This window comes from Piliocolobus tephrosceles, chromosome 21 (assembly GCF_002776525.5).
Source record: "Piliocolobus tephrosceles isolate RC106 chromosome 21, ASM277652v3, whole genome shotgun sequence".
Taxonomy (NCBI): domain Eukaryota; kingdom Metazoa; phylum Chordata; class Mammalia; order Primates; family Cercopithecidae; genus Piliocolobus; species Piliocolobus tephrosceles.
In genome coordinates, this window is record NC_045454.1 from 17,362,520 (window position 1) to 17,388,680 (window position 26,161).

Sequence of the window (26,161 nt, forward strand, 5' to 3'; positions counted from 1 at the left end):
GCCGTCCCCCAGAGCCTGTCCTCTCACCCACTGTGAGGTCCCCAGCTGGTGTGGAAGGCAGGCAGCGCATTGGGCGGCAAGGTCCCCACAGCTCCTGGCCCAGAGCCTGGGCTCGCCCTGTACTGTGCCCTTCCCAGTGTTGGTAGGGCGAACGTGGCTCCCCCCCATGTCCCTCCCCTGGCCCCGAGCCCAAATGAGGATTGGAAGTTTCCGAAAAATACCGATGGGAGAAGTGCTCTTGGAGGTAGAAGTGCCTGGGTGGTGTCCCTGGCTTCTGTAGGTGGGCAGATGAGCCTCTCTGTGCTTCGGTCTTGTTGTTTTAGCATGAAGTGAATGGCAGTACCTACTACACAGGGTTGCTGGGAGGGTGACAGGAGTCCTCCCGCAGAGCACACAGTGGCACCAGCCTCCACAAGTGGAAGATGTTCGTGGGACTGCTGTTGAGGGACGGGGCTGGGGGCCCCTCTCTGAAAGGCGGGTGCAGATCATGGCTTCCGAGGAGAGTTCTTTCTTCGCTTTGCCCCTGGGCTCCCTGGCTGCGTCCCACGAACCTTCCCTAGAGAGGGTCCCAGCTTTACCCTCCTGGGTCTCGCGTAGCTTTCAGCAGCTTCGCTGAGGCTCAGGGACAGGCAGGTGGTGCTAAGGAGGAGTAGGCTGTGCACAGGTGAGTCCCAGCTCTGCCACGTCCCTGCTGTGTGACCTTCACAGGTGACTCCACCTCGATGTGCCTCGGTCCCCACAGCAGAAATGCTGGCTCTTGAGAATTGCAGTGCTCTTGAGAGTCAAGCAGGGTGGTGTCCGGAGCTGGCCGTTCAGTATTGTTATTTTTACAGTCATGGTTTCCCCAGGGCTCTCCTCTGGGGGCTGGAAGATACTTGAGGCGCAGCTTCAGGGGGAGCTCCCCTTTGCCCCAGACCCCATGTTGCAAACCCTGGAGAAGGATCCTGGACATAGGCCCTTGCTTTTCGTCTGGAATTCCGAATGCTGCAACCTTGCAACTTTGGTCCAGTTAGAATTGGATCGGAGGCTTGTCAGGCAGCAGACGAGCCCCAGTTACTCCCGGATAACCTCCTGCATCGCTGTGGTTTCTGGAGCTCTCTGCAGGGTGGGCAGTGGGAGCCAGGGTAGGTGGGGTAGGCCCGCCCCTGCAGGTGTCTTCGGCACCCTCCCCGAGTTGAGTGCCTTCCGCCCAGCCCTGTGTGCGGTGCTGTGTGCCCGCAGTCCACCAGCCTCTTAGCCCCAGGCCCTGGTTGCGGGGAGAGCTGGGAGGGCTGAGCTCGTCTAGGTGGCAGAGCCACTCTTGGAGCCCCAGCTGGGGTGGCTCCAGGGCCCATGCTCCTGATTCCCATCTGGAGTAGCCTCCCAGAGCTGCTTCTGGGCTGGTGGTATGGCTGTGCCGTCTTTCATGTATTCGGGTTCTCTCCACAGAGAGACCATCTGTGTTCTCTCCACCCCTCTCTTTGAAAACAAAGATGATACCATGCTGTACATCTTAGTCTGCAATCTACCATCTTCACGTGACAGTCTCTCAAGATTTTTATATATGAAAGACATATTTTCCTTTTTAATATATTCACTGTATCTCTTAGGAGATCTGTGATTTTTTTTTCTCAATCCACCATCATTTACTCAGAGTCAGCATTAACAAAATTTAAAATTTGTGAGAGGACAACTATGTCTGATAAAGCATGTCATGGAAGGCCGGGCACGGTGGCTCACACCTGTAATCCCAGCACTTTGGGAGGCTGAGGCGGGCAGATCATGAGGTCAAGAGATCGAAACCGTCCTGGCCAACATGGTGAAACCCTGTCTCTACTAAAAATACAAAAATTAGCTGGGCATGGTGACAGGTACCTATAGTTCCGGCTACTCTGGAGGCTGAGGCAGGAGAATTGCTTGAACCAGGGAGCCACTGCACTCCAGCCTGGCACCAAAGCAAGACTCTGTCTCCAAAAAGAAAAAAAAAACAAACCTGTCATGGAGTCGGCTCCTGCCCCGTGCCCCCCCCCCCCCTTTTTTTTTTTTGAAAAACAGGAATATTAGTGTAGCGTTTGGGAATTAGGCTGTAATTTGTTCCAAAGAGGGCATGGGTTAAAGCAAGTTGAGAAATACTGGCTTGAGACGTTGGGCCAGGGAGTGCAGAAGCCAACACCTCTCTGCCTGGGTGTGCACCAAGGCTCAGTGTATGCTCTGCCCGGGTCTGCACTGGGCCTTGCTGCGCCCTGGCTCTGGGACCACCTGGACTTTGGCTGCCTCACTCTTTCATTACCCAAGTATCTACCGAGTATCCACCCATGAGTTCTGGGGGCAGAACCGTGTTCAAAGCAGGTGGAAATCTCTGCCTCCATGGGGTGGACAGAGATGGGTTATGGGGACTCCAGTCTCTGAGTGGGTAGGGAGGGCAGCGTGTCTTTTGTGATTCCAACTACCAAGGCTGGAACAACTGCTATTTTTCTGGAATCTGGTTTTTAAATCTGTGCCTCAGTTCCTCCTTCGTAATGGGTGGGAGTGGGAGTGGTTGATGATAGCGAGCGCTTCCCATGTGTTATTAGAGGCTGTTCCTTTTCCTCGACTCCCAGTTCCCTTTCCTGGAGGCAGGCAGGGCTCCAGGATCGTGACTTCTCTGCTGGAGATGTTTGTGCCTATGTGAGTATGTGTCCGCAGAAGTTCATTATTTTCTAACTCAGGAGCACAGAACTGTACACTGTTCTTCACCTCCCTTCATTTTGAAATGTTTTATAGAGACGGGGTCTTCCTGTGTTGTCCAGGCTGGTCTGAAATTCCTGGGCTCAAACAATCCTCCAAATTGCAGGGATTACAGGAGTGAGCTACCTCACCCGGCCCTGCACTTTCCTTTTTTCCTTAAGATGTCTCAGATCATCCCAAGTCAGCATACAGACCTGCCTCCATCTTTCCCCCAGCTGCACAATGTCTCATTGCACAGATGCCTCACAGGCATTCTACCTCACAACAGCCTGTGTGTTAAACACTGCTGTGATATTTCATCAAATCGAAGGTGCTGTCGTCGGGGAGGCACCCTATTTCATACAGTGGCCAAGAAAAAGGAGTGGCTAGTTAAATCAAGACAGACCCCAACTGTGAGATGCATCTGCATTCCAGCAGTGTCAAAATGTGGAAGAGGGTGCATGGTGGGATGGATGGAAATAGAAGTAGTTTCGCGTGGTACACCAGGAAACGAGACTGGGGAGGAATACAGCCCAGCAGGGTGCCCCGGCTTGGATTTTGAAGCCCAGTCCCAGCCACTTGTTCCCTGCCTGACCTTGGGTGGGTGCCCCAGTGCCTCAGGAACACAGGAGCAGTGACACTTGCCCTGGGGCGGGGGCCACCCTGGAAGATGCGTGTAAAGAGCTGGCTGCACTCCCTGTGGCTTATTTAAATCACTGGGATTTGGGAAGTTGCCTACTTGTACTCTTTGAATTTTCTCATTATTAGTAAACATTTTATTTTTCCTATTGGACATGTGGGTATTTTCTAGACACAAGCAAAATACAAAGAGGGTTCAAAATGCATTGGGTTGAAAACACCTAATTGCGGTGTGGTCAAAAATGGGGGATGTGGACAATTTGGTGTCATTCAGCCTAGTATATTTTTCATTTTGGTCTCTGGTCATTTTCACTTATTAGGCAGAACAGTTTGTAAGTATCCAAAGAAAATTCTTTTCTTTTTTTTTGCTGATTGCAGTGGCACGATCATGGCTCACTGCAGCCCCCACCTCCTGGGCTCAAGCAGTTCTCCCACCTCAGCCCCGGAGTAGCTGAGACCACAGGCATGTGCCACCACAACACCTGGCTAATTTTTTATCTTTGATCTCTACAAAATGGATATCCGTGTTGCCTAGGCTGGTCTCAAACTTCTGGATGCAAGCCATCCTCCCGCCTCAGTCTCCCGAAGTGCCAGGATTGTAGGTGTGAGCCACCGAGCCTGGTCCAAAGACAGTTCTTTCCCAGCAAGTTCTAAACCATGAGTGACAGAACTAGTTTATTGTTTATTTTTATTATTATTATTATTTTGAGATGGAGTCTCGCACTGTTGTCCAGGCTGGAGTGCGATGGTGCAATCTTGACTCACTGTAACCTCCCCCTCCCGGGTTCAAGTGATTCTCCTGCCTCAGCCTCCCAAGTAGCTGGGACTACAGGCGCATGTCACCACGCCTGGCTAATTTTTTGTATTTTTAGTAGAGACTGGGTTTTACTATGTTGGCCAGGCTGTTCTCAAACTCATGACCTCAAGGGATCCTACGCCTCGGCCTCCCAAAGTGCTGGGATTACAGGCGTGATGAGCCATCGCACCTGGCCTGTTTTTATTTTTTATTTTTTTTGAAAACTTTTTTAGAGATGCTTGCTTTGTTGCCCAGGCTGGTCTTGAACGCTTGGGCTCAAGCACTTGGCCCACCTCGGCCTCCCAAAATGCTGGGATTACAGGTGTGAGCCACAGTACTTAGCTTCTAGTTGACTGTTTTTAAGCCAGGCTCCCTTCTGCTGGGACCTGCTTCCTGTCCACCAGCTTCTCTCCTCTATATCCCTGGGCTGCCAGGACCTCTGTCCTTGCCATGCAGACTCCCTGCTCCCAGTGGACTGTCCCCTCCAGGGATCCTGTGGGCCAGCTCTTGCCTTGTAATGTCTTCAGCTCCTTTGGCTAATGAATGCTGCTTCTTACTCTTGGTTTAACTTTACAAAACATTGGTAACTTATAAACTGGAGCTTGTCATTTGTTCCGAAGAATTTACAGGAGCCCTGTCTCTCCCTCATTCAAGGCTCAGGGTGCTGGCTCATTTTCAAGGGGCTGTGAAAAGAGAGGGTCACTCCTTTTTGATCATTTGCCTGCTGCCTGGCTTCAGATGACCCTCAGGCCAGGTCACTTTAGGGAAATTGGTGATCTCTCTTTGTATTCCACTTTTTTTTTTTTTTTTTTTTGAGACGGAGTCTTGCTCTGTCACCAGGCTGGAGTGCAGTGGCGCGATCTGTGCTCACTGCAACCTCTGCCTCCCGGGTTCAAGCAATTCTCCTGCCTCAGCCTCCTGAGTAGCTGGGACTACAGACGCCCGCCACCACGCCCGGCTAATTTTTGTATTTTTAGTAGAGACGGGGTTTTGCCATGTTGGCCAGGCTGGTCTCGAACTCCTGACCTCGCGATCCATCTGCCTCAGCCTCCCAAAGTGCTGGGATTACAGGCCTGAGCCACCGCGCCTGGCCTGCATTCCACACTTACCCGTTCCTCACCATCACAGCCAGGGGTCTGTGGAGTTTCACTCAGGTCCCTTCAGCTCTCTCTGGTTCTGACAGATCTTGCCCAAATTCCCATGGGTATGTGGTCATTTGCTTGCCTGTTGCAGGGGGTGGCTGGGAGGTGGCACTCAGCCCTTTGACTCTGAGGCCCAGGACTCCTGGCTCCTGGGACTCACGTGTGTCCCTGACAGGGAGGAATGGATGCGGGCCATCCAGATGGTCGCCAACAGCCTCAAGCAGCGGGCCCCAGGTGAGGACCTCATGGACTACAAGTGTGGCTCCCCCAGTGACTCCTCCGCGGCCGAGGAGATGGAAGTGGCGGTCAGCAAGGCACGGGCTAAAGTGGTAAGTGCTGGAAGCAGGGGTGGGGCTGCCAGCCTGCGATGCCCCCCACCCCCATTGCTGGCCCTGCTCTCCTTGGTTTCCATACACAGTTCAGGGGGCTCAGCTGAGAGACAACAGAGCTGCCCTGCAGGGTGGGGTGATTTCAGGTGGCAGGTGCCCTTGGGTCTTCTCCGTGCCCGTGGGGGAGGGAGCAACCCTAGGTGGACCCACTGCAGCTTCGTCCTGGGAGGTGGTGAAGACCTGGCTACCCCCACATTAGAGCCTAGCCCTCCCAAGGCCCTGTGCCTGCAGAGCCTGGTCTGAAGGCCGCTTCAGAACACACAGTTGCTGCCCAGAGCCTCCCTTCCTGCTCCAGCCTAAGCCGTTTGGCAACAGTGTCTTTTGGTTTTCCTCTTTCTTTTGTTAAAATTTCCTCCCATGGGCCGTGAGCCAGGCGCTGACTGCCCCCACTCTCCCTGTCCCTGGCAGACCATGAATGATTTCGACTATCTCAAACTCCTTGGCAAGGGAACCTTTGGCAAAGTCATCCTGGTGCGGGAGAAGGCCACTGGCCGCTACTACGCCATGAAGATCCTGCGGAAGGAAGTCATCATTGCCAAGGTGCGTGCCCCGGGAACTGTGCTTGCTGGCCCCTGCGGGGGCTGAGGTCTGGAGCCTGACCCTGAGTCCTGGACGCTTACCCACGCTTTCTGCTGCCGTGGGCTTATTTCCCCCACAAGTTCCCTCCAGACAGAAAAGGGGGAGCCTGGGCCCAGAGAGGAGCAGCAGGCCTTGCTGCTGAGTCCCCACTGCCACCCTCTGGTAGGGGCTGGGGGTGCCTGTGGGGAGAGCGAGCCTCGGGGCCCCACCCAGCAGGTACTGTCAAGGGAGGCTGGGGCCTGTTGGGGAGGCTGTGAGGACGTTCCTGTTGGGGAGGCCAGGGCTCTGCTCAGGGTATCCCAGTTGGAGGCCGGGCCAGGAATGGAATTCTACTTTTTCCCTTATTTGAAGTTTTTGTAGTGGAAGTTTCCAAAAATACTCAAAAATTTAAAAAGAAAATAAATATTATGGCCCCCCATGTAGCCACTGTCCAGTTTAACCAGTTATCAGCGTTTAGCCAGCCTTGTTTCCTTAGCTCTGCCTGCCCCTCTTGTTCTGGAATACTTTAAGGCCTGTCCTAGACATCACGTCACTTCACTCATCCATACTCGAACACGTGCCCTGACAGATGAAGGCTGTAAAGAATATAATCGTGGTGCTGCCATCAGAGCCAATCGCATTAACTGTTCATTCCTGATGTGATGATTGGGCCTAAGGCAGCATTCCTCAGCCTCAGCACTGTTGACATATTGGGACAGATTGTTCTGTGCTGTTGGGGAAACCCTGTGCATTGTAGAGTTTTAGCAGCACCCCTGGCTTCTACGCACTAAAGCCAATAGTAGCTCCCCAAGTTGTGACAATCAAAAATGACTTTTGGGTTGGGTGCTGCAGCGCATGCTTGTAATTCCAGCACTTTAGAAGGCTGAGGTGGGAGGATTGCTGGGCTGGGCTCCTTGACCAGCCTGGGCAACAAAGCGAGACTCTGTCTCTATACAAATAAATTAGCCGGGCATAGTGGCGTGCACCTGCAGTCCCAGCTGCTCAGGAGGCTGAAGTGAGAGGATCAGTTGAACCTCAGAGGTTGAGGCTGTAGTGACCCATGTTCACACCACTGCACTCCAGCCTGGGCAACAGAGCCAGACCCCCAGCTAAAGAAAAAAAAGACTTTAGACATTCTCAGGTGTCCCCTGGGGATCAACTTGCCCCAGGGAGAGCCTGTGTGAAGTTGCTGCAGGTGGCTCCAGATTTTTGGAACCTCTCCTGGTGGTTCTGCTGTACAGTCAATCAGAACCTGAATTAGAGTCACCCAAAGGGCTTGTGAGACAGTGCTGGGCCCACCCTGAGTTTCTGACCCAGTGGGCCGGGGGGTAGGTCCCAGGAATTTGCATTGCTGCTAGTTCCCAGGCAGTGCTGATGTGCCCCGTGTGGGGACCACACCCTGAGAAGCACTGCTTTGCTGTCTAGAGCTTCGTTAGGCCCAGTTCCTTCTTTGGGCAAGAACGCTTTCTAGGTGGGGCTTCCCACAGCCTGTGGTGGCACCTCGGGGCTCTTGTGATGTCTGTCTGTCTCCCCTGCAGGGATGTCACAAGTGTCTTGCCCCTAGCAGCCTGGTCCCTTCTTTGTGACATTCCTGCTGACTTTTCACCTGTGGCTTTGAGAGCCACTGATGATCCTCGTCTGGGTCTGTTATTTGCTGAGGGCTTGCAGGCATTCACATTCCACTCCTGTGATTGTTTCTGCATTTGTGGATGGGAATGGAATTGCATTTCACAAGGCCTTGCTCCCCGTCCTCGGGTCGGAGTGGGGTGGGCAGGCATGGTGTTGCCCGCCAGCCCCTCACCCGCAGTCTGTCTGCAGGATGAAGTCGCTCACACAGTCACCGAGAGCCGGGTCCTCCAGAACACCAGGCACCCGTTCCTCACTGTGAGTTGCCCTCCCTTTCCCAGACAGTGTGAGGCCAGCCTTTGGACAGAGCTCAGAGAAAGAGCCCAAATCTTCTGCTACAAAGCACAGCCTTGGGGTAGGCCAGGCGGGCAGGGCACGGTGTTGCTGCGCCTGCCAAGTCATCCGAACCAAGACGTGGGGTGGGGGTGAGCAGGCTCAGGGAGTGGGGGGGTGACAGCTTCTTCAGAGATGGTGGCTTCGTGTAAGCACTTGAACCAACTGAAGATAACACATTATTTGATGGCTGCTGTCTCTATGAGTTAGGGCACTTAGCCCAGCTGGTTGAAGTAGAAATATTTTTTTTTTTTGTTTTTGTTTTCAGATATGCTCATAGAAGCAGATGTGTTAGCATTGTGTTGTCTGTCAGCTTGGACTGAGTAGATGCCTGTTTGGGCTGCAGTCTCCATCGAGGCCAGTGGCCACCAGTTAAATGGATTAGATTAAGGATGGCTTGTGTGTCATTTCTTTATCTCAGTTGCTGTCCAGGTATCCTATTAAGCCATAGTACTTTTTCGAATAAACTCTTATGAGGTACCACAGTGTAGAAAACAGAATAGTTGAGTTGTCATGAGCTGAGGTACCCCCTGTCCATCCTGTCATTGAAGTTGGCTCCCAAGCCTTTGCCACTCCCAGCCACAGCAGACATCACTTGTGTATGTAAGTGGAACACATTTTACTGTAAAAACAAGAGCCCTGGTTGCTCTAGTTTTCCCCTGGCTGTACCTGATGGAGGCAGAGGACAAGATGGTTCAGCATGTAACCCTTTCTTACCCTCAGAGCCATGCCTTCACTTAATGCCCCAAAAGGTGCAGCCAGTATGTGAACCCCATCTGGCTAATTCCCGGGGGCCCCAGCCAGGGCAGCGTGTATGTGTGCAGAATAAGCAGGGCCAGGGCCCTGCCCTGGTGTGGCTCAGCAGAGTCCTCCTCCCTCCCACCTCCTACCCTGCTGCCTTCATCCGCCAGGCGCTGAAGTACGCCTTCCAGACCCACGACCGCCTGTGCTTCGTGATGGAGTATGCCAACGGTGGCGAGGTGAGCCGCGGCTGCCTTGGCTTTGCCCTCTGGGGCCTTCTTCTTTAGGGTGGGGCGGGATGGAGAGGAGCTGTGGGTGAGATGGAATGGTGGAGGGAAATTTCAATGTCATCTTGTGCTCCTCTTCCTTGAGGCAGGCAGCGTCATCTCCATTTTGTGGGGTGGTCACTGAGGCTCAGAGAGGTTCAGTAGCTTGCCCAGGTTCACACAGCTAGTGAGTGGGTGGGTCAGGTCCACACCAGTCCAGAGAGGTGTGGAGAGGGCTGTGGGGCAACAGCACTGGGAAGGATGGTCTTAAAGCCCCAGAAAAGGCTCCCAAGGGTTAAAACCTAGCAGCCCTCTGTTCCCGTGTCCTTCCGAAGTGGATTCCAGCAGCCACTCAGCTCCCCCTCACAGTTACCTCGCTTCTGTCACCCACTGCTTGCCTCGCGCCTTCTCTGTGCAGCGGTTGGCACGCCTGTATTGGGATGGGAGGTTTGCTCATCCGTCCGATCTGGGCTTGCCCACGGCCTATTACTACTTGGTCATGATGTGTGCTTCTCTTTGCCTCCATGCTTCCTCCCTCCTCTGTCTTGGATGTCCCTGTCGTACTCTCTTGTGGGTGTCTCCTGGTGGACCCTTGCCCTTCACCCCCAGCTCTGTGTCACTCGTGAGCTTCTGCGCTGTGCCTTGCTTGGTCCCTCTAGCTGTCACTTACTGGTTCATGACACAGGTGTCACCACATCACTGAGCTGGGAAGGTGAGGGCAGGTGGGTGTGCTGGGGCCTGACCTCCTCTCTTCACCCCTTCCTCCCGCAGCTGTTCTTCCACCTGTCCCGGGAGCGTGTCTTCACAGAGGAGCGGGCCCGGTTTTATGGTGCAGAGATTGTCTCGGCTCTTGAGTACTTGCACTCGCGGGACGTGGTGTACCGTGACATCAAGGTTAGTGGCAGGGTGTGCACCAGGCTGACCCGTGGCATGCACACCACATGGGACTCACACTGGGAGGTGGGCCTGAGGCCTTCTGCCCTGATTCGCCAAGCTTCCCACCAAGGTCCAGGGTGGTGGTTCTGTAGCAAGTGGCCCCAAGTAGAAACCTTTCCAAGCCTCCCACGAGCACTCCTAGGCCGCTAGTGGAGTGTGGACTGACACAATCCCTACTTTATTTATTTATATTTATTTATTTATGAGGAGTCCTGCTCCGTTCAGTGCAGTGGTGCGATCTCGACTCACTGCAACCTCCGTCTCCTGGGTCCAAGCTATTGTCCTGCCTCAGCCTCCCAAGTAATTGGGATTACAGGTGCCCGCCACCACGCCCAGCTAATTTTTGTATTTTTAATAGAGATGGGGTTGCACCATGTTGGCCAGGCTGGTCTCAAACTCTGACCTCATGATCCACCCACCTCAGCCTCCCAAAGTGCTGGGATTACAGGTGTGAGCCACCGCACCCAGCAAAGTTTAGAAGATAGTTCGGCAGTGTGTGCACAAGAGAAGTGGGGACACACATTCACCTTAGAAAGTGTCCCCCTCACTCAGCAGCAGGACTCACTCTAGCCCCAACTGGAACAACCCAAGTACCCACTCTGAGAGGAGAGGTCAGACCCACCGTGGAGTGTGCGCACAGTGGGGTGCCACACAGCAGTTAGGAATGAGCTACAGCGACACGCGACAGTGTGGACGCATCTCATAGGCTAATGTCGAGGGAAAGCCGCACAGAGGAGGGGAGTCCACAGTTCACAGGTGTGTCTGTGTGCAGTGGTACAGACGGGAAGTAGAGGTTAATTCTTGTGGGGGATGGTCAGTAAGTGGGAGGGGCACACAGGGCCTTCCAGGGGGAGATGTCATCTCAGCCTCGCAAGCAGCTGGGACTATAGGTGTGTGCCACCATGCCTGGCTAATTTATTTTTCATATTAAAAAATATGGAGATGGGGTCTTGCTGCATTGCCCAGACTGGTCTCAAACTCCTGGGTTCAAGCAGTCCTGCCGCCTAAGCCCCCCAAAGTGTGAGCCACTTTGCCTGGTTGCATATTTCATAATTAAAAGACAAAAAGTCTAGAAAAAAAATATAGAAGAAAGCTTGTGCCCCCATGTTGGAACATAAGAACCTGCAGCTGACAGTGGGGGCAGTGGATGGACAGGGCCTGGCTCTCGCTTCTCCCTGCCCAGCTGTTTCCAGGTACCCTGGGGGTGGGGCCAGGGTGTGGGGAGGGTTGGGTCTGGCCTCTCTCTGAGCCTCAGAGGGTGAGGCTGTGTGTGCTGGGCCCAGCCTGGCATGGGAGGGTTGATGTCCAGGAGCCCCTGGCATCTTTCCCTGGAAGGAAAGGCTGGGGTAGAGGAACCCCTTGGAGCACACGCCTGAGATCCGTTGACTTTTCCAACAGCTGGAAAACCTCATGCTGGACAAAGACGGCCACATCAAGATCACTGACTTCGGCCTCTGCAAAGAAGGCATCAGTGACGGGGCTACCATGAAAACCTTCTGTGGGACCCCAGAGTACCTGGCGCCTGAGGTGTCTGGGGTTTGAGGGGGGTAGGAACATGTGAGGCCAAGGGAAGGGGGAGCCCCCAGACCTGTGTGTTTCCAGCCCAGATGCCCTGAGGGCAGGACTGTGATGCCAGCCTCGGGGCCACGGGCCCAGCCTTCATCTCCCCTCCATCCTCAGGTGCTGGAGGACAATGACTATGGCCGGGCCGTGGACTGGTGGGGGCTGGGTGTGGTCATGTACGAGATGATGTGCGGCCGCCTGCCTTTCTACAACCAGGACCACGAGCGCCTCTTCGAGCTCATCCTCATGGAAGAGATCCGCTTCCCGCGCACGCTCAGCCCCGAGGCCAAGTCTCTGCTTGCCGGGCTGCTTAAGAAGGACCCCAAGCAGAGGTGAGGGCTGGCGTCGGCCCCGTCCAGTCCAGCCCAGCCCAGCGCCACCTGCTGCCACTGTCCCTGCGGCCTGGAGGGGGCAGCGTCCACAAGGGCGCTCGCTTTTGGGGTCGCAGTGTGTGTTGTCCCCACATAGCCCCTGAAAATGTCCACAGTGGTACTTAGGGAGTGCTCCCCTCAGAGCAGGCCCATCCTTGACACTGCCTTATGGGGGACACTTTTATGGGGACACTGAGGAACAGGGCATCCCTAGGCCTGGCTGGGGCCGCCAAACCATATGTGGCAGAGGCAGGGTAGGAACCGAGCCTGCCCTGCTAACTCCCTTTCTGGACTCAGGGTGAGGCCAGGCTGTGAGGACACATGGGTCCAGGTTGCTGACTCCCTGGCTCGGACCCTGGGCAAGTGAGCTCCCTCCCTGAGCCTCGGCTTCCTCCTGTGAAGTGGTGGTTTGTAGTCAAGACAGAATCATTAAAGGCCATACAGGGCCTGCCTGTGCCGAAAGCCTGTCTCCCCAAACCCAGCCGCTCTGGGAGGCAGGTGCTGACGGCCGTCTCTGCCCAGGCTTGGTGGGGGGCCCAGCGATGCCAAGGAGGTCATGGAGCACAGGTTCTTCCTCAGCATCAACTGGCAGGACGTGATCCAGAAGAAGGTGAGCCCCCACTGCCCGCCCCAGCCGGACCCTCGGGCCTGGCCCACTCCTGGTGACCTTGGTTGATGCCTCCTGGCCTCAGGGTCCCTGAGCCTGAGCTCCTCTCCTCCGTAGCTCCTGCCGCCCTTCAAACCTCAGGTCACGTCCGAGGTCGACACAAGGTACTTTGATGATGAATTCACCGCCCAGTCCATCACAATCACACCCCCCGACCGCTGTGAGTGCCTGGGGCCCCGCGCTGGTACGCCTGCCCCGTGGTGGAGGGGTGGGCCTGCTCTTAGCCCCTGCGCTGGTACGCCTGCCCCGTGGTGGAGGGGTGGGCCTGCTCTTAGCCCACTTCTCGAGGAAGGCCCTTGAAGGCCCCTGCTTCATGTCTGGGAGGTTTCCCCCAAGGTCTGCTCTCAGGTCCTTTTGCTGTTGGTCCTCTTTGGACCTGGTGAGGCCACCGGGAGCCATTGGCTGCGGCACATTCTGGAGCTCAGTGGGGGGTTCAGGGCAGGAGACAGCCCGGTCCGTGAGGCTGGCTGGGTTCACTGCTTTACAGCTGTTTGAGTTCTTACTCTGAACCCAGCCTGGTGCTGGGTTATGCTGGGGACACAGCATTGATTGAGCCAGCCCTGGGCCCTGCCCTGGAAAGCTCCCAGCCCAGGTAGGGTGGATGGCCTGGAGTGGTCAGGGCTAGGCTGTGGGAGCCCAGGGACTAGGGAATCCCAGAGGAAATAGCTGACATGGCCTGCAGTTAGGGAGGGCTTTCTGGAGGAGGAAGCAAACACGTCAGCTGGCCAGAGGAATGGCATGTGGGATGCCACCAATGGGAGAAGCATGGCACAGCCAAGGACAGGCAGCAGCCGGGAAGAAGAGAGGGCATGGGGCTGGAGTGCAAGGGTCTGGGGGCCACTGGGACCACTGGGGGCCACTGGGAGGGGTGGGGACTGCTTGCATGGAGGGAGCCAACCAGGGAAGGGTTTCGTACAGAGAGGGACAGGGTTAAAGAAGGCCTTTAGAAAGCCGCCCCCCTGGCTGCCTGTGGAGAATGGATGGGAGGGTGCGAGAGGCGGGCCAGGACAGGGCTCTGGGCTGGACCCTGGCATGGTGGTGTATGGAACAGAGAGAAAGTGGGAGGCTCAGAAGGCCCTGCCAGCTGTGGGGCGCATGGGCAAGGGCACAGGAAACTCCCAGAGGAGGCTGCCTGGGGCTCAGGTTTGGGGAGTGGAGCCGTGGCTGAGGGGCTCCATTGCGGAGGGAGGTTTCTGGGCCTTTCCTGTCTGTCCTGTGGGCAGCCCCCGCCAGCTGGGGCCATTTCCCCAGGGAGTCTGGGCAGGTGTCCCAGGCCCTCTCCTGACCGGTCCTCCCTATCCACCTCCGCCGCCGCAGATGACAGCCTGGGCTTACTGGAGCTGGACCAGCGGACCCACTTCCCCCAGTTCTCCTACTCGGCCAGCATCCGCGAGTGAGCAGTCCGCCTACGCAGAGGACGCACGCACGCAGCCATCACCGCCGGGTGGTTTTTTCCCCCTAACTTTTTACTTTGCCTTTTTGGTTTGTGTCCCCACCCCCACCTCACCCCCTTTCCAGTTCTTCAGGCCCCTCCCAGACGCACCCCAGCGGCCCCAGCAGCCCCTGCAGCCCCTGCCTCCAGCCTCACCTTTGTGCCCAGACTCGCTTTTGGGATACTCCACCTCTCACCCAGGCCCGGGCTGTTGGGCGGTTGGAGAGATTCAGGTTTTAATCTACGCAAGCCCCAGTGAGGGGTGAAGCCTGACACCCAGGGCCTGCCTGAGTTTCTGGCCCGGGTGTCATGCTGGTGGCTGCCTCCGCACTGCTGCTTCCGGATGAAGGCTGCCTTCTGGTGGGACGCGACACCCGGCAGACAGTGGTGCTGCCTTCCAGGCCCCGTGGCCTAGGCTCGGAGTGGCCAGGCACGGGGCGGTCCAACCCCTCACCTGCTGTCCCCCCATGGGGGCAGAAAAGCAATAATGTCCAGGGGCAGGCAGGGGCCCTTGGGAGCTGCAGGGATGGGGGTTAGGGCTGCTCCCTGGTGAATGGAGCCAGGTCCCAGGATCTGCGCCTTGGGGAACTGGGAGGGGTTGGGCTGGGCGCCGCCTCCTGGTCCTGTCTCCTCTCCACCAAGCTGCCCTCACCCTATGGATTGAGGCAGGAGGAACATTTTGGGGCAAACCTGCCTGCCTCCCAGCCCCGTGCCTTACTAGGGCTTCCTTCCAGCTGGCCTTACCTCCTGCTGGACCCCGGGCCTGGCCTGACCCCATTGGGGGCTGTGGGCTGGGCTCACCCCCTTCTCAGCGGGGGTGGAGGGGCACCAGCCTCGGCTGTTACAATCTTACACCGGACAGTATTGGGCCCCATGGACTTAGTCAGGGAGGGGTGGGGGTGGGCATCTCTGGTAGCTATTGGAGTGAGGGGCCTCTGAGAAGGGAGACTCCTAGGCCCCCTCATCCCTCCCTCTCCCCAGGGCCCCATGTTCTGCAGCCTTAAGGTTGAACATGAACGCACTTCCATGTCAGTGCTGTGGGACTCCTGTGCGTGCCTCGGACTGCGTGTGTCGGCGGGATGCAGGCACACGTGGGTGTGTGTGCATGTGTGTTGTGTGTGAGGGCAGCGTGTCCTCCAGTGTGCATGGTGTGTGGGCTTGGGCCCCATCCCTGGCCCGAGCATTTCATCCTGTGGGAGAGGGGTGCTGACCTAGTGGGAGGGGCCCCGCCTTGATCCATGAGCTGCCCTGCCCACTCCTCCCCTCCCTGCAGCAACACCTCCGGGTGTTTGGAGTTCAGCTTTTGTGGGTTTGCTCTCCCTACCCCATCTCCTGTACTATGCAGTTCATGGCAGGGTGGGGAGGGTGGGGTTGGTTCGGGTGGGTGAGGGTCTTTTTCCTCTGTGTGCGATATCGTTATCTGACAGTTCTCCGTCCCTACTGGCCTTTCTCCTCGTCTTCATATTTGTACGGTACAAGCAATAAAGACACTCATTTCAGACCAGGGCCCAGCCTGCACTCACGCCGGCCCAGCCACTCTGGGCCTTGCCTTGGTGATGGAGTCGGACCCCTGGGCCCCAGCCTCTCCTGTAGTAGTTGCTCCCTTCAGCAAGGAGGGCGCTGAGCAGGGGCTTGGAGGTGAGAATGAGCTCAGGGCGAGGACAGCTGGGGTGTGTGCAGAAGCTCAGGCTGGAGAGGGTGGGTGCAGCTGGTGCTGTGGGGCTGAGGGGTATGGGGAGGCTCCCCACTTGTGGGGGTGTGGTGGACAGAGACCACTCCAGGCCCTCAGTGCTGCTTAAGCTAAGAGAGGTGGGGTGGAGGGACAGGGGTGGAAGATCTGGGTAGTCCAGAATGAGGAGGGTGCCTGTGCTGTCACTGAGTGAGGGGAGTGGTTCATTCCACAGGGCTGCCGAGCCTTAGAGGGGGGCATTCCTGTCCTGCCCCACCTCCGCATTTATGCTGCCACCCGGAAGCCTTGAGGCCCCCAAATTCCAGTACAGACCCAGTGGTGTGTTCATGGTGGCGTGGCTGCTTCTCCTGGGAGCCCCAGAGCGTTTGGTTGGAACCCCGTTCAGCTTGGGGTCAGCCCTCCACTAGGCGCTGCCCTTTAGCCTGGCTGTGTCTGGGCCCCTGCACTTCCCATGCTTGAGTCACGTGGCCGCATGGCTGGGCACTGGCCGGATGGCACGCCTCCCCCAGCCAGGGACCAGGGACCAGAGCTTTGGCCTGCCCTGCTGAGCCCTGCTGTGCAGAGGGCCTGGCACAGATGAATTTGAGATTTTGCCACAAGGTGTTAGCACTTCACACCCATTGAGTCTTTGAGATTTTAAGTGAATGTAAGCAGGAAAAGATCCAGTTTACAGAAATCAGAGTGAGCTACAGCCAAGACTTGTGTTCGGTTGGGGTTTTTTAGTTTGCCTTTCTAAAGTCACATGGACCTTAATTTAATTACAAAAGTCTGCCCTGGTGGTCATAAGCAGGCAGGCCTATAAAGAAAGGCCTTTTACTCATCCTTCTCATCCCAGCCCCGAGCTGACCCCCGTTGCTGCTCCTCACACCACGGGGACGCAGGTCTCGTAGTGTGGGCACAGGCCTGGCTACCTCATCTTGTTAGTGGCTCTTCTCTTCCACAGGATGGGGGCCCACAGCTGCAGCAACTGGCCCCATAGTTGAGCACATGTGGTTATCCTGTAGAGCTTTTCCCAAGGAGGGTGTTTGAACTTAGAGTCTTAATAAAATCTTACCAAATAAATTTTGAGTAGAATAATCGTCTTTTGCAATGTACATTTTAAAAATTTCACAAGTTCTTTGTATATGAAGAACGGTAGACTGGGCACAATGGTTCATACCTATAATCCCAGCACTTTCGGAGGCCGAGGCGGGCGGCTCTCTTGAGGCCAGGGGTTCGAGACCAGCCTGGGCAACATAGGGAGACCCTCATCTCTACAAAAAATACAAAAATTAGCTGGGCATGGTGGTACATGCCTGTCATCCCAGCTGACTTGGAAGGCTGAGGTGGGAAGATCACTTGAGCCCAGGAGTTTGAGGCTGCAGTGAGCTGTGATTGCCGCACTGCACTGCAGCCTGGGACAGTGAGACCATGTCTCTTAAAAAAAAAGAAAACATGATACATGCCATTAAAAAAGACAGCAAAGCAGGAGTATAAGAAAGTAAATTCACCCAAGGTCTCAGGACCTTGAGTGCTCACTTTGGTGCTGATTACCTCTGTGCAAATGGACACGGCATAATAAACTGGTAGTTTCCTGCTCTTTTTGCCTCATCTTTTCCAGTTAATGTGAAGCCTCTGGGGGCTGCCCTGTGTGCATTGATGGCTGTGTTGAGTCAGGGGTAGCAGTGAGATTCCCTTTTAGCTGCTGCATTTGGGGAACTCAGACTTTCCAGCTGCTTCCTGGGGTTCCACAGGGTAGACTCCTCAACCGGTTCAGCTGCCCTGTTAAAAGGAATTGACTTGGTTTCGTTTGGTGCTACCAGCAGTCCTGTAATAAACTTTAGCTATCTGTCTGTACTGTGCTTGTGCTTTTGTTTGTCGTCTACATCCCAGGATTTTAATGTCCAGTACCTTTCCAAGAAAGAGTAGCCATTCACATAAATAAATTTTGAAATAATTGCAGACTTGCAGAAAACTTTCAAAAATAGTACTGTACTAAGACTATTCCGGGCCTGGGGCAGGAAATGTACAAGATGAGCCTGGGGCATCTTGCAGTGCCTGAAAGTAAGCACGGATGTGCTTAAGTCACAGGGACACAGGAGCCAACAGAAAGCGCCCAGTGGTCAAAGCTGAAAAGAATTTGAACAGCAAAATAAATAGCATAATATTGGGTTTTCACCCAAAATACGAAATAAGTCTACTGCTAAGTGTCAAAATGGGGAGAATACACAAATCTACACAGAATCATAAGTAATTTCTGTCGACAGCCTTCAAGGAGGGCTGTGTAACCCCCACTTCTTGGGTGTGGGCTGCAGTGACTCCTCCAAAGAGTGCAGTGTGGAGAGGGGGAAAGGAACTTTTCAGTGAAGATCCCTGACAAACATCCAGCCGATCGAGGTCAACGTTGCCGATGAATCGCCTTCACGGTGTCCCTTTAATGTGATGTCATAGAAGGGCACTTTCCCCCCGATCCTCCTCCCGCAGACACACACCACCTCCCTGAGAGGAAGCAGACATCAGCTCTCAGTTGAGGGATTTGTCTGTCAAGGTGGTTAATCAGAAAAGTCTGAGAAAGTGACACATCCAAGATAAACCGAAGGAGTCATGGTGACTAAATGTGTCCTGAAATAGAACGTAGCGAAAAAGGAAGGCTGAATAAAGCATGGACTTAGTAGGTGAATATTGGTCTAACGGATTGTGACAAATGGGGCACACTAATATGAGATGTTCATCGGGGAAATTGGGTGTGGCTACGGTAGGTGGGAACTGTCTATTCAAAACTAAAAGTTATGTAAAAGAGTTACAAAATATGCCCTTCACTAGGTTCTTCATAGCATTTTACTTAAAACGGACAAAAATGGGATCGGAATTTTACATTTACCCCTCCACCTCCTGCTCCACGTCTGTATGCCTGTTCCAAAGAACATTCTGCTACATAACTGCTCTCCAGTTGTCAAGGTCAGGAAGCTAACATTGAAACCGCTATTCTTTACAGATTTTATAATGTCCGCTAGTGGTCACACTCAATGTCCTTGTGTGTTAAAAATTCCTAGCTAACGACCAGGCTCACACATTGCATTTAGTTGGCAGGTGTGAAACCCACAGGGCAGTTATTTTGCAGTTATTTTCCCTCAACCAGGGTTGGTTGCCTCACGTTTTGCTGTTTTTTGTTTTGTTTTGTTTTTTTGGTTTTTTTGTTTTTGAGATAGAGTTTCGCTCTGTCACCCAGGCTGGCGTGCCATGGTACGATCTCAGCTCTCTGCAACCTCGGCTTCCAGAGTTCAAGCGATTCTCCTACCTCAGCCTCCTGAGTAGCTGAGGTGACAGGCACCCACCACCACGCCCAGCTAATTTTTGTATGTTTAGTAGAGACAGGGTTTCACCATGTTGGCCAGGCTGGTCTCGAACTGACCTCCAGTGATCCGCCCACCTCAGCTTCCCGAAGTGCTGGGATTACAGGCTGAGCCACTGCGCCTGGCCTAAAGGTTTTTGGTAAAGCTACTTACCTCTCATCATTTGCCCACAAGGAAATTCCTTGTGGACAGAAGACAGAGTTCAAAGTCATCCCTGTGCTTCTGTGAGACAAACCCCTATCTGATGTCTTCCTCTGCCCTATTGTTTGAGCAAGAGTAGGCATGGATGACTGTACCTGTAAATTGTGCATTCAGTAAATGGCTAATCAAACTCAATGCAGCCGTTTGTGTCTTGTCTATGACCTGGAAGCCCCCTCCCCTGCTTCAAGTTGTCTCGCCTTGCTGGACCGAACCAGTTGATGACGTCTCATGTCTCCATAAAAATGATAAAACCAAGCAGTGCCCCGAACACCTCCTGAGGCTATGTCACAGGCACATCCTTAACTTTGGCAAAATAAACTTTCTAAATTGAGACCTATCTCAGATACCTTTTGGTTTACATAGTTAATAAGCATCTTGTGTAGAGACGTTTTGTAGATACCCTGATTCCTATCAGATGTTCACCCACTAGTTTGAACATCTATTGATGTTTCTTGCATGAAACAATGCTGTGGTGGTTGCCAAATAGAATTTTCCATCCTTCTATATTTATTAGTTCGGCCAGGCATGGTGGCTCACACCTGTAATCCTAGCACTTTGGGAAGCCAAGGTGGGAGGGTCGCTTGAGCCCAGGAGTTCAAAACCAGCCTAGGCAACAAAGTGATACCCCAGTCTCTACAAAAAAATTAAAAATTAGCCAAGCATGGTGGCGCACGCCTATAGTCCCAGCTACTTGGGAGGCTGAGATGGGAGGCTCACTTGAGCCTAGGAGTTTGAGGCTGCAATGAGTCATGTTCACACCACTGCACTCCAGCCTGCGTGACAGAGCGAGACCCTGTCTGAAAACAAAACACATTTATTCACGTTCTAAGGATTAGAAGAGCTTTTCTTTCCCACTGTCTGAGTTATATCAGAATAAACATGTATTTTAATTTTATTCAGTGGTTGGTGATCTATGACCATCATCTTGATGCTCACATTTTCTAGATTTAGCTAGTGACTTCTGCATCTATGTGACTTGCCCTGCCATTGGGACACTTTCTGCTACACAAAAGTATTCCAGATCTTGTACCTTCTCTTGTATGACCCTGGGATCAGCCATTTCTCCAAGTAGACCTGGTTCCTTTTAGTGGAGAATGGGATGCGGTGGCCAGGGCCTGGATGGTACGGGTGCTTCTTCCTATTGGGGTGTCGTTGCTCTTAAGCCCTCCCAGTAGACCAAGCTAGGAAATACATGTTTGCATACCCAACACTTATTTCTATATATGTGTTCACACAATTTTATCTCCAATTCCATTGCGACACCGACACCACAAGGGTCATTCTAACCTCTGATCTATGTTTGTACATCCATCTTCTGACGGTGCACACCCTGATTCTACATTTTGAAATCATCCTGACTTTATGGTTGAGGAAAGTGAGGCTCAGAGGGACTGCTTCTGGGCAGCAGGATGAGGCTCTGTCTCCAGCTGCCCGACCTCAGAGGGCTTCGAGAGGACAGAGCCAGCCTGCGGGGCACTCACCTTTGTGCACCTGCCCAGGCGAGGCGGGCTCAGTGCGCACGCGCCCAGGCGCATTTAAAGCGCCCGCCGCCCCTCTCTTCCCCTAGCTGCAAGGGTCGGCGCTTGGCCTCGCCCGCAACACCCTCCTGGAGGATGCTGGTGAGAGGCAGGGACCAGGGGCCCGGCTCCCGGCTCGGGCCTCTCTTTAGGCGCTGAGCCCCCAGGCCCTCTCCTTTGCAGAGTCCCGCTGCCTCCCTCAATGCAGAGCCTTCGAGCGACCCAGTCCCCGACGGCTTCCCCTCCGGCCCCAGTGTCTCCCCAAGACGCCTGGAGAGGCCGCCGGGGCTGGAGGAGGCGCTGAGCGCGCTGGGGCTGCAGGGAGAACGCGAGTACGCCGGGGACATCTTCGCCGAAGCCATGGTGAGCCGACCCGCCGCCTGCCCTGGTGAGGCCGACGCCAGCCCCCCACCCAGCACCCACTCAACAGCACCTCTGAACTCCCACCGCTCCAGCCTCTCTCCCCATCACTGGCGGCCGGCATTCCTTCCCTGCAAGGTCCAGGCTGTTGTTTTGTTTTCACAGAGCGCCCTTTCTACCTCTGGGAATGCCCTCTCCCACCGTCCTTGGGCTCTTTACAGCCCCTCCTGGGGTGTTTGTGGTCCCCGTACTTATCCTCCACATTTATTCAACAAATATTTAATGGTTTAGTAGCAAATGTTTTAAGCGCTGGAGATGCTGCAATGCTGGCCTCCTTCTGGGTAGATGAGCAAACACACAGGACAGTTAGGGAAAGGCCATACATACCAAAGCGTTGCCCTCCCCAGCCTTCAGACATCCCTATGAGAGGGGTGCTGCGGCAGGAAGACTGAAGGGAGAAGTTTATTTAACGTCTTGCCAGTGACTCTCCTGGGCCAGGATCTCTGTTAGGACCTGAGAGACACCTGTGTTCTGGGCAGAAGTCCCTGCCCTCGTGGGACTGGCAGCCTAGCGGCCAAATAGACAAAGCACACAGGGAGACATCTTCAGAGTGAAAATGCTGAGACAAAGAGATAGTGATTGGGTGGGAGGAGTATAGATAAAGTCATGGAGATGTTAGTTGAATGACGGAAAGGCCGTGCAAGGAGTTGAGGAAGGACCCTCTGTAGAAGAAACAGGAAGTGCAAAGGAGCTGGGGTAGAAATGGGCTTGATATAGTCTAGGAGCCAAGAAGAAGGTGGCTGTGGCTGATGTGTGGGTTGTCGGGGGAGAGAGGGAAGAGGTGATGTTGAAGCAGAGCCTGAAAGAAATTAGAGTTTTCTCCAAGGGTACTCGGAGCCATGGAAGGGTTTTAAGCTGGGGAGTTCCTTGGTCAGATCTTTCTTTGGGAAGACCCTTTTGGGTGCTCTGAGGCAGAGGGGTTGAGGACTGGTGGTCAAGAGTTGAAGTCTGAGGCCGGGCACAGTGGCTCATACCGGTAATCCCAGCACTTTGGGAGGCCAAGGTGGGCAGATCACCTGAGGTGAGGAGTTCAAGACCAGTTTGGTCAACATGGTGAAACCCCATCTCTACAAAAATTAGCCTGGCATGGTGCTGCATGCCTGTAATGCTAGCTACTCGGGAAGCTGAAGCAAGAGAATCGCTTGAACCCAGGAGGCAGATGTTGCAGTGAGCCGAGATCGTGCCATTGCACTCCTGCCTGGGCAACAGAGTGAGACTCCATCAAAAAAAAAAAAAAGGTGAAGTTCTGGGAACCTAGGGGGAGACACCCAGGAGACTATGTGGCTCTGGGGGCTACAGATTGGAGAGGTGGGTATGGAGGCATCTGAAACAAAGCCCAGAGTTCTAGGTGAGGACACATAAGAGGAGCTCATTTGGAGGCCAGTTTGGGTGTGGCACACCTGAGATGTCCAACTGACTGAAGGAGGCTGCTACATCCAGGGCTGGAGCTCAGGAGACAGGCAGAGGCACAGGTGTGGAGAGTGAGGCGCCCCTGCCCTAATCCCAGGTGTGCCGCGTGCTGCCCCGGAGAGCCCTGCCCCGCGCTGTGACCCCGGAGATGCGCGCCCTGGTGGTAGACTGGCTGGTCCAGGTGCACGTAGGTATCTGGAAGGGTGTGGGGGGCTGAGTTTGCGTCGCCGCCCGGGACCCCGTGGTCACCTGTGCCCCTCCTCAGGAGTACCTGGGTTTGGCTAGTGACACACTTTACCTGGCGGTGCACCTGCTTGATTCCTACCTGAGTGCTGGCCGCGTGCGCCTACATCGCCTGCAGCTGCTGGGCGTGGCCTGCCTGTTTGTGGCGTGCAAAATGGAAGAGTGCGTGCTTCCCGAGGTACTTCCGGGGTGGGGTTTGGAAGGGTGGATGGAGTCCTTTGGGGAGTCACTGATTCAGTGCCTACTGTGTGCCAAGCACCATGCTGTGTCTGGGATTCCCAACATGTATGAGGGAGGGGCTGTCAATGTGTCCCTTAAACAGAAGAGGAGACCGAGGTCCAGAGAGAGGAAGACACTTGCCCCACATCAAACAGTTGGAACTTCGATTCTGTCTAGAATAGTGTATCTTAAGGCTGGGGGTGGTGGCTCACGCCTGTAATCTCAGCACTTTGGGAGGTTGAGACGGGCAGATCACTTGAGGTCAGGAGTTTGAGACCAGCCTGACCAACATGGTGAAACCCTGTCTCTACTGTAAATACAAAAATTAGCCCGGCGTGGTGGTGCACGCCGGTAGTCCCAGCTACTCAGGAGGCTGAGGTAGGACAATTGCTTGAATCCAGGAGGCGGAGGTTGCAGTGAGGTGAGATCGCGCCACTGCACTCCAAAACAAAACAAAACAAAACAAAAAATACATCACTTTGGGAAACCAAGGTGACCTCGTCTCTAATTTAGAAAAGTAAATAAAAATAATATAAACCAGGCCATCTTGAATAGTTACCGTCAACATGCATGAATTTAGTGCCTTATCAGAACTGCCTGGTGAAGCAGGGAGTAGTATCTGTTTTACGGGGGGCGGGGGAGGTGGGAATGAGGCAGAGAGCTTAAGTGAATGTCCTGTGTGTCACCGTGAGCAGATGGTGGGGTTTGAACTCGAACCCAGGTCTTGAACCCAGGACTCTCAAGCCCGTGCTCTCTGCGACTTCCAGACACAAGTCAATGGCCCCATTTTACACACCAGGAAACTGAGGTCCGGAACCTGGGGCCTTTCCAGGGCAGGGAGTAAAGAGCCGGGATCCAAGACTCCTTTACCTCCCCCCGCATTCCCCATCTGCAGCCCGCCTTCCTCTGCCTCCTGAGCGCCGACTCCTTCTCGCGGGCGGAGCTGCTGCGAGCCGAGCGCCGCATCCTGAGCCGCCTGGATTTCCGGCTGCACCACCCGGGTCCGCTGCTGTGCCTCGGGCTGCTGGCCGCGCTGGCAGGGAGCAGCCCCCAGGTGAATCCTTGTGGATACGGGGGTGGGGGCGTGACCGACGCGAGGTGGGGCGTGGCCTGACAGTCGCCCCGCCTCACTTGCAGGTGACGCTACTTGCCACCTACTTCCTGGAGCTGTCTTTACTGGAGGCCGAGGCGGCGGGATGGGAGCCAGGTCGTCGCGCGGCTGCGGCTCTGAGCCTGGCGCACCGCTTGCTAGATGGCGCGGGCTCCAGGCTCCAGCCGGAACTTTACAGGTGTAGTCTTGGCGGAGGGCCTGTATGGGATCACAGCAGCTTCAAGGACTTCCCTTCCTGGTCATTTTTACCGTCTCAGAGAATGAGAGACCATTATTGGGGAGGAGGTGGCGCCTAGACTTGATTTTTCTGTGTGTGGGAGAGAATGGAGAGGGAGGACCCCATTAGTCCAGATCTGGAGGCTTTTAACCTTGCCCCAGGGTGGAAGATAGTCTCCCAGGCCCAGAAGATGCTCGTGTTGCCTTCCAGGGCTGAGAACGAAGGGTCTCCCAGGCCTCGAGTCCTCCATCTCTGTATCTGGTGATGGATGGGGGTCCCTTTAGCTGCTAGGGCCGCTAATCATGCTACCAGGTGGCAGGGCGAACCACGGTTTCCCCCAGGATAGACAGGATGGCTGCCCATCCTCAGCTCCCCTCTTTGCTTCCTCGAGTGTTCCGACTCCGCACTAGCCGCGCCCTGTAGGAAGAATCGGTGTCCACCTCTCCCCGGTGCTCACCTAGTCACTCCAGTTGAGGATGGGACGCGTGCCGGATCTCAAGAGAGCCCCTGACCCGTCCGTGGGGACCCACATCGACGCTGCTTCTCAGTCTCGAGTCTCCAGTTCCAAGGATGGGTCATCTCCAACCCCTTGCCCTACCTTAGTTTCTCCATCTCCCTGCTGCAGCCCCGAGGAACTGGGCCCCCTCGAGCCGTGCATGGCCCGCGCTGCGCTCCAAGGTCCCGCGCCGGGCCGCGCCGCCGTCTTCCTCAAGTACGCGCGGCCCCAGCGCCAGGGCACCAGCCTCGCCGCCGCCTGCCTGCTCCGCTGCCTCCAGCCTGAGCCCCCCTGAGCGCTGAGACTCAGTCACAACCACAACAAAAAAAACCAAAACCCTCCCAGTGTGTGTCCGTCTCTCATCTCAATAAAAGAATGTATTTTATTTTGAGCGCTGTCTGCCCTCATTGGTCCCTTCTAGCTTTTGATTGGTCGCTTTGCAGGCCTCGCGTCCCTCTGATTGGATGTTCTCACCACTTCCTTTAATGGTTGCTGGGAGATAAAATGCAAATTCTGAGCTCCTCCACCAGGGGGCAATGGCGGGCTTCCCCAAGAGCCATTCAGCAGGATAAAACTGGGATCCCTTAAGGACTGGCAAGAAATCACGAAGGATGGGGACTGTGAGGAACTGAGAATGCCCGCCCCGGTCAGAAGAAATGCTATCTCGATGTTACCAGCTTTTCAGATCTTATTCAAGTAAATCTGAAATTCTGCAATTCTAAATCTGCGTTTAGATGTCAACTAATTCAGTATTTCCTTTTTTTTTTTCTTGAGACGGAGTTTCCTTCTTGTTGCCCAGGCTGCTGGAGTGCAATGGCGCGGTCTCAGCTCACTGCAAACTCCGCCTCCCGGGTTCAAATGATTCTCCTGCCTCAGCCTCCCAAATAGCTGGGATTACAGGCGCCTGCCACCATGCTCAGCTAAGTTTTCTATTTTTAGTAGAGATGAGTGTCACCATGTTGGTCAGACTGGTCTTGAACTTCTAACCTTAGGTGATCCTCCCGCCTCGGCCTCCCAAAGTGCTGGGATTACAGAAGTGAGCCACCACACCCAGCCTAATTCAATATTTCTTAATGGTAGTACAAGCCCAAGGCATCACATATACTGGGCTATGTGATTTGTTTTTCTAAGACCACCAGAGTGGGCACAAAAGAACCAGCG

The 26,161-nt window shown here is 54.7% G+C and overlaps 2 protein-coding genes across 13 annotated transcripts in view; both read left to right on the forward strand.

Moving 5' to 3' along the window:
• AKT2 (AKT serine/threonine kinase 2) overlaps nt 1-17,670 on the forward strand; it is a 52,211-nt gene extending 34,541 nt beyond the window's left edge. For 7 of the 12 annotated variants that reach the window (XM_023229446.3, XM_023229453.2, XM_023229448.3 and 4 more), the window contains 10 exons: nt 5,438-5,591; nt 6,060-6,191; nt 8,028-8,093; nt 9,080-9,148; nt 9,947-10,069; nt 11,510-11,638; nt 11,792-12,006; nt 12,528-12,655; nt 12,770-12,816; nt 14,030-17,670. In XM_023229446.3, coding sequence (XP_023085214.2) covers nt 5,438-5,591; nt 6,060-6,191; nt 8,028-8,093; nt 9,080-9,148; nt 9,947-10,069; nt 11,510-11,638; nt 11,792-12,006; nt 12,528-12,655; nt 12,770-12,816; nt 14,030-14,410 — 1,444 coding nt within the window. In that variant the 3' untranslated portion in view covers nt 14,411-17,670. Of the gene's footprint in view, nt 1-5,437; nt 5,592-6,059; nt 6,192-8,027; nt 8,094-9,079; nt 9,149-9,946; nt 10,070-11,509; nt 11,639-11,791; nt 12,007-12,527; nt 12,656-12,769; nt 12,897-14,029 lie in introns of all 12 variants that reach the window. The other 5 variants (XR_002735150.3, XM_023229456.3, XM_023229454.3 and 2 more) reach the window with 5 other exon arrangements.
• Nucleotides 17,671-20,980: 3,310 nt separating this feature from the next.
• On the forward strand, nt 20,981-25,096 carry CNTD2 (cyclin N-terminal domain containing 2). The gene is given in 5 exon segments (XM_023229437.2): nt 20,981-21,247; nt 22,812-22,901; nt 22,980-23,135; nt 24,072-24,230; nt 24,314-25,096. Coding segments are annotated over 5 exon segments (942 nt in total). The 3' UTR covers nt 24,584-25,096.
• Nucleotides 25,097-26,161: the final 1,065 nt, after the last annotated feature.